At 49.2% G+C, this 12,009-nt stretch overlaps 1 protein-coding gene across 3 annotated transcripts in view; it reads left to right on the top strand.

Moving 5' to 3' along the window:
- Window positions 1-10,970, top strand: part of LOC100658913 (tripartite motif-containing protein 26) — a 28,888-nt gene extending 17,918 nt beyond the window's left edge. For 2 of the 3 annotated variants that reach the window (XM_003421812.4, XM_010601188.3), the window contains exons 4-8: window positions 1,133-1,363; window positions 4,969-4,991; window positions 7,782-7,897; window positions 8,155-8,187; window positions 8,766-10,970. In XM_003421812.4, coding sequence (XP_003421860.1) covers window positions 1,133-1,363; window positions 4,969-4,991; window positions 7,782-7,897; window positions 8,155-8,187; window positions 8,766-9,448 — 1,086 coding nt within the window. In that variant the 3' untranslated portion in view covers window positions 9,449-10,970. The remainder of the gene's footprint in view (window positions 1-1,132; window positions 1,364-4,968; window positions 4,992-7,781; window positions 7,898-8,154; window positions 8,188-8,765) is intronic. The other variant, XM_010601189.3, reaches the window with a different exon arrangement.
- The last annotated feature ends 1,039 nt before the right edge of the window (window positions 10,971-12,009 follow it).

Raw genomic sequence — 12,009 nt, 5'->3', positions numbered from 1 at the left:
CATCCCTGAGAGTGGAGGGGAGCTGGGGGGTTGAAGGGAAGGAGCTGGCTTGGGATAAGCACTGAAAGGGGAGAGCTAAGGAAGGCTTGACCAGCTGGGATACTAGCTCTGTGTCTAGTAAACCCCGGGCCCAGGCCTCTCAGTTGCCTATAGGTAGAAAACAGAGGCAGCACATCACATGCTTGATAGAAGATGGGGCAGGAGGGAAGAAACTGATAAGGTGGTTACAGTTTTCTAGGGGAGTGTCTGTCAGGGAAGTGGGCAGTGGAGGCCTGTAGTAAGTGATTAGACCCTGGGAGAGGGAGAGAGTAAAGCAGGAGATGGCCCGTGTCCAGAAGCACCCCAAGCCCATTGTGCACAGAAGCCTTCCGAGCCAACGTCAGTCAGCAGTGGGGACGGTCAGAACCCAGCCTGCACTCGGCGGGGAGCCTCAGAGACAGGAAAGGACATGGCCCCCGAGCACAGACATTCCACAGTGTCACCAAGGGAACAGGATGCAGAGCAGGGATGGGGTGCACACAGGTATTTTATATGTATTACAGGGGTGCCCAAGAGAGGGTTAGTCAGGCTTGGTTGGTATTAATCAAGGAAAGCTTTCAGGAAGTAGAGGCATACAGAGATTGATTGGTGTCCCAGAGGGAAAAGTGTCAGCTCATGAGTGAGACCTACAAAGTTCCACAAAGGCCCTGACACACATTGTTCACCCAGAACAGTAACTCGGGCTTTAGTGGCTAGAAGCTGAGTAGACCTGTCCAGCAGAGTCAGGATTCCGTCAAGCAGTGGCTGAGTGAACTTAACTCGTTCCCATAACTGTGTCTTCTTTGAGGAGAAGAGGGTGGAACGGCAGTGCCCTAAAGCTCCTCCCAACCTAAACACTACCAATAGCCAGTCGTTTGCTGTTGAGTTGACTCAACTCAAGGTGACTCTACGTGTGTCAGAGTGGAACTGTGCTCCGTAGGGTTTTCAGTGGCTGCTTTTTGAAAGGAGATTGCGAGATCTGTCTTCCGTGGCACCTCTGGACAGATTCATGAATGGGGGTGACAACGAGAGAGGAGCCAGTCAATCTGTGTGCTTCTCACACCGGGTCCTGGAGGGTGAACCATCACCCCTTGTCTGCCTCCCACCCCTGCAGCAGAAGCTCCAGGACCAGAAGCAGTGCATCGTGGCCTTGTTTGAGAAGAGCCACGAGTTCCTGAGGGAGCGGGAGCAGCACCTGCTGGACCAGCTGGCGAAGCTGGAGCAGGAGCTCACGGAGGGCAGGGAGAAGTACAAGGCTAGGGGCGTCGGGGAGCTTGCCCGGCTGGCACTGGTCATCTCTGAGCTGGAAGGCAAGGCACAGCAGCCAGCTGCAGAGCTCATGCAGGTGAGAGACTTCCCTGGGGCTGGGAGCCAGGAGACACAGACAGTACGTGACCTTGGGAGAGTTGCTTCCTCTCGGGGCCTTTGTTTTCTCATCTAAACCAAACCCAAACCAGACACGCTGCTGCTGAGTCGATTCTGACTCATAGTGACCATATATAACAGAATAGAACTGCCCATTGAGTTTCCAAGGCTGTAGTTTTTATAGAAGCAGACTGCCACATCTTTCTCCCTCAGAGCGGCTGGTGGGTTTGAACCACCAACCTTCCAGTTAGTAGCCAAGTGCTTTAGCTACTCCACCACCAGAGCTCCTTTCTCATCTAAACAAGGAGATGATAATCACTTACCCTCCCACCTACCCCAGGCATCATGTGAGCGTAAAGTGGAATAACTGTTTTGGTGTCACTTTAAAATGTAAAATTTCTACAGTAAAACTTTTCAGAAAGCAAAAGGTGCTGGAGAAATGGAAGGGAAGGTTGTTATGTCATCATCATCATCACCCTCTGTCCTCATCACTGCAATCATGAGCCCTTCTTCTAACAGGCCATTGGCAGACACTTCTCAAGGGAAAGCTTTTTATGGTTCTTGAGATGAAGAGTGATGTCATGGCTGCTGGGGTGGCTTAGGGAGGGTTGAGCAGAGGCTTCTCTCAAGGGCCGGGAGGGTCTGGAGGAAATGGCAGTTAGGGAAGAGAGACAGAGATGGGTGAGATTTTCTCTAGGACCGTGGAATTACCACCAGAGAAATAAGATGGAGATTAGGCAAGGGACGCTTCCTGGAGGAGGTGGCTTTGAAGCCAAGAAACCGAGAGTCCTGGACTGGGAGACAGGTTGTCAGGTTGAAATGACACCACACCTCCTTCCTACTGGAAGTGGCTGTCTGTTGGTCTCCCCCACTTGCATGGTTTGGCATGGCTGGACCTGTCTGTCAGCAGCGGAATGACTGGGATCTCCTCCAGGAAAATGCTATCCTGGCTAGCGACAGGGCAGATTGATTGCCAGGAGGGGAGAGATGGCAAGACAAGTTCCCCCAGTGTGTTTGCAGGCACAGGGCTCGTGAAGAGGTGACCCGGACTTGTATCTCCACCATTGTGGATGCAGGCTCAGAATGAGGGCTGACAGGGATTGTAGAATTTTTATAGCCCAGCTTCCCACTGAGCAAGTCATTGAGGTCCAGGGGGCAAAAGTAGCCTCTCCCAGGTCATGGAGTGGTTCAGTAACTGAGTCAGAGCTCAAGCCCAGGGATCCTGACTCCAGGCCTCAGTGCTGTCTTTCTTCTGTTCTCTTATTTTGTCCAAAATGTTTTTTGGCCTCCCCTTTCCACCAGAAATCTTTCTGTTCCCTTGAATTTCTCTGCCAGACTCTGACAAGATCCTTTGTTGCCTTTTCCTTTGCCTCCCTGCCTTTTCCCTTCTTTGTCCGGGTGTGTATCCTTCCTTTCGCTATAGGTATGTAATTTGTGCACAGCTCAGAGAGGCACAGGGCTGAGGGTGCTGGTGGGGCTGCCCAGAGGGCGCCTTTTCCTAGTCCACCTGAAGGAGCTGTGTGGGCCAGCCGAGGCCCTGCTTTCCACATTCTCAGAGAACGCTCAGACTGAAAATGTACCAGGACAGCGTGGGGAAGAGGAAGGGGGAAGAAAGTGGGCACCTGTTTAAAACCAGTACATAAAAGGTCTTTGATACTAGTGTGAGCTTTTTGTGTGTTTGTTTGGGTTTATTTTGCTGAAGGGGAACTGGACAGTAAGCTCATTAGCTATCATTAATACTTTGCCAGAGATTATTTGACTGTCAACAGACAGTAAGAATGGGACCCAGAATAGGGGCCCAGATCCAAAAGCCTGACAGGGAAATACACAGGAGCAGGAGAAGCAGCAGGACAAAAGCTGTAAAACAGAGAGGTCTTTTGATAAAGTTGACAGAAGAAGAAAGAAAGGCCTCTGGGCTGGAAGCATCAATCAGGAAGATGTTAGAGTGCCCCAAAGAGATACTGGCATTGCTCCCAGTGCAGCCCTGGACAGGCTCCACAGAGTGCGGTAGCAGGTTTGCATCTCTGCCTCTTCCGTTGTTAGTAGCTGTCCACACCGTGGGATGGACAGTCTGCTTGCATAAGGATTTACAGCCTTGGAAACCCTATGGGGGTAGTCCTACTCTGTCCTATAGGGTCACCATGAGTCGGAATCAACTCCATGGCAATGGGTTTGTTTGTTTGTTTTGGGGTGGGGGTTATTATGTTGATTGTCATCTTCTTTCTGCTAGAATGTCTGCTTTACAAAGGCCAGGATTGGTGGTGTCCCTTGTTCACTGCTCTATCCCAAGTTTCTAGAACAGTTCTCGGCATATGGGAAGTACTTTGATAAATATTGTGGATGAGGTAAAGAAAAGCAAATATTAATTCATCAAGAGTGTTATGGAGGCTTTAGACTCACCAAAGAGGATCTGACTAGTATCTCACAAACGGATCATCTTCCCATTCCAGTTTGTCCCACCGCCTATCTTCCCCATCACACAAGTAGCACCATCAGTCCTCCCTCCTGCTGAAGCCATGACCCTGATTATTCTTGACCTGTATATGCAGTTGAATCTGTCACTAAAACATACCTGGAATGGGGTGCTTCTCCCTTTCTCCACTTCAGCTGCCGTAGCTCGGACCCCCTTAATCTCTCACCTGGTCCACAGCAATAGCCTCTAGACTGGCCTCCCCGCATTTACATTGCCTCCCTTAATCCATTCTCTGTAGGGCAGCTAGCTGCTGTACCACTCTCAAAAATACGGTGACTCAAACAAAACAAGTTTCTCTCTCAGTGATTGTCCAGAGCTGAGGAGTCTAGAGCTGTGGGGTGGCTGTCTGTTATCATTCAGGGAGCCAGGTTATTTCCATGTCATTGTTCCACTGACTCCAAGGGGTGTTGTCCTCAGCCGTGTGGTTGAAGTTGGGCTTACCACCGTGTCCAAAATATGGCCAAGGGAAAAGAAGAAGTAGAAGACAATTATCCTTTTGCGATTCCTGGGTCAGGAATTTAGTCACATGGCCACACCTAGTTGTATGTGTGAATCTGGGAAAGGTAGTCTCTTGCTGGGTGGCCATCTCCCAGTTATAACTGTAGAGGTTCTATTACTAAAAGAAAGAGAGAGTGGATCCTGGAGGATACTTAGCAGTCTCAGCCACACGTTAGGCAGATCACGTCTATCATTCTCCTACTTGAAACCCTTTGGGGGTTTTCCACTGTACATGGAACAAAATCCAAACTCCTAACCTCTGCCTATCCAGTCCTGCATGATCTGGCCCCTGTCTCCCTCACCAAGACCTTTCCCACCTTGTCGTCTTCCCACTCTTCACTTGGCCAACACCTTCTCATCCTTCAAACCTCAGTATATCTCCTCAGAGAGGTCACGTTGTCATTTTCCTCATTCCCCCCACCCCGTGTTTGCTTCTGTCACTGCGATTATTTTGTGGATGTTGTTGTTTTAGATCCGATATCTCCACCAGCATGTCAGCTCCATAAGGTGGGACCATATTTATCTTATCATCTGGCCTCTAACACAGTGCTGGGTACATACGAATGAAGGGTTTAGTTGATTGACATTGATGCTTGTACTCTTTTCTCTTCCAGGACACCAGAGACTTCTTAAACAGGTAAAAGAACTTCCTTTCCAAGGTGTACCTCATTCCCCTGTGCCTATATACCCTCTCCCTTTTCTTGACCATGATCCATTTGAATTAATGGGAAGTAATAGTCACATCTATAGGAACCCTGGTGGAGGGGTGGTTAAAGCACTACTAACCAAAACGAATTAGTCGATATTCAACCGTTTCAAGAGGTGGAGTATGATCAGGAACCGATGATACTGAAGGAAGAAGTCCAAGCTGCTTTGAAGGCATTGGCGAAAAACAAGGCTCCAGGAACTGATGGAATATCAATTGAGATGTTTCCACAAACAGATGCAGCACTGAAGGTGCTCACCCACCTATGCCAAGAAATATGGAAGACAGCTTCCTGGCCAACTGACTGGAAGAGATCTATATTTATGCCTATTCCCAAGAAAGGTGATCCAACCGAATGTGGAAATTATAGAACAATATCATTAATATCATAGGCAAGCAAAATTTTGCTGAAGATCATTCAAAAGCGCCTGCAGCACTATATCGACAGGGAACTGCCAGAAATTCAGGCCGGTTTCATAAGAGGACATGGAACCAGGGATATCATTGCTGATGTCAGATGGATCCTGGCTGAATGCAGAGAATACCAGAAGGATGTTTACCTGTGTTTTATTGACTATGCAAAGGCATTCGACTGTGTGCATCATAACAAACTATGGATAACGTTGAGAAGAATAGGAATTCCAGAACGCTTAATTGTGCTCATGAGGAACCTTTACATAGATCAAGAGGTAGTTGTTCGGACAGAACAAGGGGATACTGATTGGTTTAAAGTCAGGAAAAGTGTGTGTCAGGGCTGTATTCTTTCACCATACCTATTTAATCTGTATGCTGAACAAATAATCCGAGAAGCTGGACTATATGAAGAAGAACGGGGCATGAGGATTGGAGGAAGACTCATTAACAACCTGCGTTATGCAGATGACACAACCTTGCTTGCTGAAAGTGAAGAGGACTTGAAGCACTTACTAATGAAGATCAAAGACCACAGCCTTCAGTATGGATTACACCTCAACATAAAGAAAACAAAAATCCTCACAACTGGACCAATGAACAACATCATGATAAACGGAGAAAAGATTGAAGTTGTCAAGGATTACATTTTACTTGGGTCCACAATCAACAGCCATGGAAGCGGCAGTCAAGAAATCAGAAGATGCATTGCATTGGGTAAATCTGCTGCAAAGGACCTCTTCAAAGTGTTGAAGAGCAAAGACGTTACCCTGAAGAGTAAGGTGTGCCTGACCCAAGCCATGGTATTTTCAATGGCATCGTATGCATGTGAAAGCTGGACAATGAATAAGGAAGACCGAAGAAGAGTTGACGCCTTTGAATTGTGGTGTTGGCGAAGAATATTGAATATACCATGGACTGCCAAAAGAACGAACAAATATGTCTTGGAAAAAGTGCGGCCAGAGCGCTCCTTAGAGGCGAGGATGGCAAGACTGTGTCTTACATACTTTGAAGATGTTGTCAGGAGGGATCAGTCCCTGGAGAAGGACATCATACTTGGCAGAGCACAGGGTCAGCGGAAAAGAGGAAGACCCTCAACGAGGTGGATTGACACAGTGGCTGCAACAGTGAGCTCAAGCATAACAACGATTGTAAAGATGGCGCAGGACCGGGCAGTGTTTCGTTCTGTTGTGCATAGGGTCGCTATGAGTAGGAACTGACTCAACGGCACCTGACAACAACAACAACCGAAACATTCGAACCCACCAGCCGCTCCAGAGAAAGATGTGGCAATCTGATTCCGTAAAGATTTACAGCCTTGGAAACCCTATGGGGCAGTTCTACCTTGTCCTATAAGGTCGCTATGAGTTGGAATCAACACGGTGGCACACAACAAGCAACAATATTTGTGGTAACCAGTTGTTCTCAGATGGACTCTGAATCATGGCGACTCCATGTGTGTCAGAGTAGAGCTGTGCGTCATAGAGTTTTCAGTGGCTGATTTTCTGGAATAAGATTGCCAGGCTTTTCTTCTGAGGTGCCTTAACCATTTGCACCACCCAGAGACTCCATATTTATAGTCAGTGTAAACAGAAGCTCTGCCTAGACTCCATGGAGTCCAAATGTGCTATGCCCACAAGAAAAGTTATTTGAGAATTTTATAGAATTTAAAAAAAAGATGAAATCATTGCTAAGGTTTTCCTGCTTCTTGAAATTGCAATGTCTGTTGTATTCTCAGAGCCCTGGTGGTGTAGTGGTTAAGAGCTCGGCTGCTAACCAAAAGGTCAGCAGTTCAAATCCACCAGGTGCTCCCTGGAAACCCTACGGGACAGTTCTACTCTGTCCTATTGGGTCAGTATGAGTCGGAATCAACGTGACAGCAATGAGAATAGTGATGCCAGAGATACCCTCACCCCAGGGTTCATCCTGATGCCCTTCCCCCTTTCCTGCTGGGAAATAAAACCACATCCTTTGAGAACTGAAGACTTGCTCTCCACCTGAGCAAGTTCCTGTGCAATCCCAGCTCCTTGGCCCACTGTCCTTGTTTAGGGTGGGACAGGGTGGAGAGGGTAGACACATACCTTAGTAGACAGTAGCGCTCTGGACATGGAGTCAGCCGATGGTCATAAGTCCTGGCTCTGCTCCGTTTCAGCCTTGAGCAGCTCACTTGGTGTCTCTGAGCCCCAATTTTCGCCTCTGTTGATTGGGGATAATCGCACCTTTCCCATCCCCTTCACACAATTGTCATGAGGATCAAAAGAGGAAAGTATGACACTAAGTAACAGGTTGTTATGTCTGTCATCCTGTCAGGTATCCACGTAAGAAGTTCTGGATTGGGAAACCCATCGCCCGGGTAGTTAAAAAAAGAACTGGAGAATTCTCAGATAAACTTCTCTCTCTGCAGCGAGGCCTGAGAGAATTCCAAGGTGAGGGTTGGCGGGAGCGCTGGGTTGGAGTCCAGAGCTGGAGTACCACTTTGAGAGAGGCACCCTGGCTCCTGACTGTCTTAGCCTCCAACCTCACTCTTCCGAGGTCTCCTCACAGTTTTCTCTTTTCTTCTTAGAGTCTCAGGGATTGAGTCCTGTCACGAAACTAATACTCCCTGAGTAAAATGTGGGTCCGTACATTTGCTGGGCTTGAGAGTCATTGCTGTCCTTTTTTTTTTTCCTCCCTCTCTCCCCAGGGAAGCTGCTGAGAGACCTGGAATATAAGACAGGTGAGTTTTCTAGGGTTATTCCCAGATTTACCTCACATGAAGAATACTCTCCCTGTGGACATTCTGACCTCCGCCCCGCTGGCTGCCCCTGGATAGCCCCTTCTCTTATGCAACGGGGAGAATTTCCTAGCTGCAAACCCGAATCCCTCCCCTTGCATTTTCTGACCAATCGGCTAGTGAGCAGTCTGAGGCCTCCACTTGATAGTCTAACTCCATTCCTGCCCCACAGTTAGTTATTCTATTTGCGCAGATCTTACCACCCAGCCCTTTTCCCTGTGGCTGAGTTCCTTCTCAGCTGCCTGACCCTGTGGATCCTGTATTCAGAGCAAACAACAATGGCAACCTAAGGCCAGAGGCCATGTCTGCACCAGTCCCTCGGCTGTGCTCCCTCTCGGCCTGGCCTTTGGGTTTTGCACGGCATGCCTCTAGGGGCACCATTCATGTAGACCAAGATGGGATAGCGCCCCCTGCTTTGTGCAGTGTGGCAACCAGCCTGCTAGGAAAGCCATGGACACCATGCAGCCTGGTGGTGCCTTTCTAAACCACCGACACTTTTTCCTCTTCCTTTGTCCCCACAGTGAGCGTCACCCTAGACCCACAGTCTGCCAGCGGGTACCTTTTGCTGTCAGAAGACTGGAAGTGCGTGACCTACAGCAACCTGTACCGAAGTAACTACCTGTACCCCCAGCAGTTTGACTGTGAACCTGGAGTGCTGGGCAGTAAGGGCTTCACCTGGGGCAAAGTCTACTGGGAAGTGGAGGTGGAGCGGGAGGGCTGGTCTGAGGAAGAAGAGGAGGGGGCCGAGGAGGAAGAAGGGGAAGAGGAGGAGGAGGAAGAGGAGGCTGGCTATGGAGATGGGTACGACGAATGGGAAACAACGGATGAGGACGAGGAATCATTGGGGGATGAAGAGGAAGAAGAGGAAGAGGAGGAGGAAGTTCTGGAAAGCTGCATGGTGGGGGTGGCCAGAGACTCCATGAAGAGGAAGGGTGACCTCTCCCTGCGGCCGGAGGATGGCGTATGGGCGCTACGCCTCTCCTCCGCAGGCATCTGGGCCAATACCGACCCTGAGGCTGAGCTCTTCCCCGCACTGCGGCCTCGGAGAGTAGGCATCGCCCTGGATTATGAGGGGGGCACCGTGACTTTCACCAATGCAGAGTCGCAGGAACTCATCTATACCTTCACTGCCACCTTCACCCGGCGCCTAGTCCCCTTCCTATGGCTCAAGTGGCCTGGAACGCGCCTCCTCCTAAGGCCGTGAGCCATGATGCCTGCGCTGACCCCACAGCCACAGATGCTTTGAATCTAGGGATTTCCAGGACTCTGCGACCTTGAGGGACAGGGGTGGGGTGGGGAGGATGTGCTGGCCAGAGCACCTGGAGCAGGGGAGAAGAGGGACCCATATCCACTGCCAACCCTTCCTGTCGCTGTGGCACCTCTGAGACTACACTCAGTGCTCTTGCTCCATCTGTGCTGCCTCTCTCTGGCTCTTCTCGCACCTTCTGTGGGTTTTCTGTGGGAAACATCTGACCCTAAAACCCATGAGGTTTCCTTGTCCCTTCTCATCACTGCCTTTGACCCATCTCTGCAGTCTTTGTTAACTAAGGGGCTGAGGCCGTGTTCTTGCCCAGGGTGGCATCCCCTGCCAGCTGGCCCTTGGAGAATACTAGTTGATGATTACACTTGGCTATTTCACTGTCCTCAAATCTCACAGGGTCCCTTTGCCCAAGTCTACTCTGCTACCTGCTCTCCCTAGCATTTTAAACAGACCTGCCCCTGCCCCTGCCCCAACTCAGAGTTGAACACACATGAAAGTGCTAAAAATGAGTTGATTGAAACTCCACTGAGGCATCCCAGGCCATTTGGAGCACCAGTGGAAATCATTTCGTGAGGTCCAGAGTGGAGCCCAGACCTCTTGGGACTAGGGCTGAGCATATATGGGTTCCGTGACTAAGGAGGTGGCCCTCCCCAGAACCATCTGTGGTCTTAAGGGGAAGGAGCTGGGTACAGGTGGCATTGGGGCAACAGTTGTGATCATTGCTCAATAAATTTTCTCTGTGGATTGGTCCCCTCTGTGGAGGGAAGTTTTTAAAAGGATCCTAAATCTCTGGTTCTTGATCAATCCATCTAAAAACATCAGGGCGAACCTCCACTACCTGTCTTGGAAGCTTACCACCTCTCTGATCCATTTCTCCAATAGGATATTAAGCTTCTGTCACTGGCCCAACTCAACACCCAGGTTTCATCTTCCTAGGAGAGGACCTGGGGATGGGAAGATGAGGCTGTGTGGGGAGAGGAAAGGAAGGCAGCAGGAGTCCACAACGAGGCCACCAGGGCCTCACATCAAGAGAGGGATTAAGATATCTCATTGCCCACAGGCCCAACCCGTCTTCAGCCTCCTTGGTCCAGGCTTCCCCTAGCCCTGCCACCCTCATGCCCGCAGTTCACCACACAAGCTCCTGCTCCAGCCAGACTGATCTCACGATCTTTGTCCTCTCCGTTACCCACTGCAAGCTTCCCTGCTCTGCCAGGCCCCTGCTTATCCAAGCTTTAACCCCTCCCGCTGCTCTAAGAGACTGCAGCAGCTGTGAATCTCTGAGCCGTTGTCTTGAATATGCTCATGTTGTACATATCACACGCTGCCTGAGTCACTAGTACATCTAATTTCCACAGCTAGTTTTGTAAGCTCCTTGAGGGCAGATACCATACATTTCTCTTGTATCCTCCATGGCACCTAGAGTAGTGCTGGGCACAGAGTAGGTGCTTAATAAAATCTTATTGAATGACCAGCCTGGGTATATATATACTTTATTATAACTCAAATATCACTAGACCTTCCCAGTATGTGGCTACAATGAGGCCCTATTGATAGCTGTAGCCCAGGGCTCTTTTTCCTTGTCTCTGTACCCTTTTGAACTCTGATTTTGCCTTCTGTCATCAGCTTGCACACATGCTGCCATTTCTGGAAGTCCTCAAAGAGGAGCCTTCCATGGGATCACAGACCAGCCACAGCTGTGGCTCTACTTTGCTCTTCTCCTGCAATGGTTCCCCTGAGCAGAGGCCCAGCATCTGTGGAGTGTGGTGGCGTTGCTGTGAGAAAGGTGACAGCCAGCACAGTGCAATCCAAGCGTTCCCTCAGAAAATAAGCAGTACCCTACAGAGTCAGCCCTCCCTCCTAAGACATTCAGCCATATAAAAATTTCTTCCGATTTTTTAAAATTACGGGTACAGTTATGTGTCACATAATGTCCGTTCGAGCAATGTCTGACTGCATATATGTCCCTCATTCTGTAAGGTTACAATAGAGTTCAGAAATCCCAATCGGACAATGGTATGTAGCGGACGTAATCCTATGTAGCGAATGCAAGTTTCTGTACACAACACATCCATCTCATGTCTATCGTATACAAAGCGATTGTGCTGCCAGGCATATAATGGCACATTACATATGTAAGCTTGATTATTGTTGGTACCGTCGAGTTGGTTCCAACTCATAGTTACCTCACGTACAACAGAACAAAACACTGCCTGGTCCTGTGCCATCCTCACAATCGTTATGCTTGAGCCTGTTGTAGCCACTGTGTCATTCCTTCTCGCTGAAGATGTTCCTGTATTTCACTGACCCTGTACCAAGCATGACATCCTTCTCCAGGGACTGGTCCCTTCTGATAACATGTCCAGAGTACTTGAGATGAAGTGCTTCTAATGAGCATTCTGTCTTCTTCCAAGACAGATTTGTTTGTTCTTCTGAAAGTCCATGGTATATTTGATATTCTTCTCCAACACCATAATTCAAAGGCATCAATTCTTCAGTCTTCCTTA

Source organism: Loxodonta africana, chromosome 1 (genome assembly GCF_030014295.1).
Source record: "Loxodonta africana isolate mLoxAfr1 chromosome 1, mLoxAfr1.hap2, whole genome shotgun sequence".
In the NCBI taxonomy this organism is placed as follows: Eukaryota; Metazoa; Chordata; class Mammalia; order Proboscidea; family Elephantidae; genus Loxodonta; species Loxodonta africana.
Note: the sequence above shows the minus strand (reverse complement) of the source record. Positions and strands in the feature narration are given on the sequence as shown.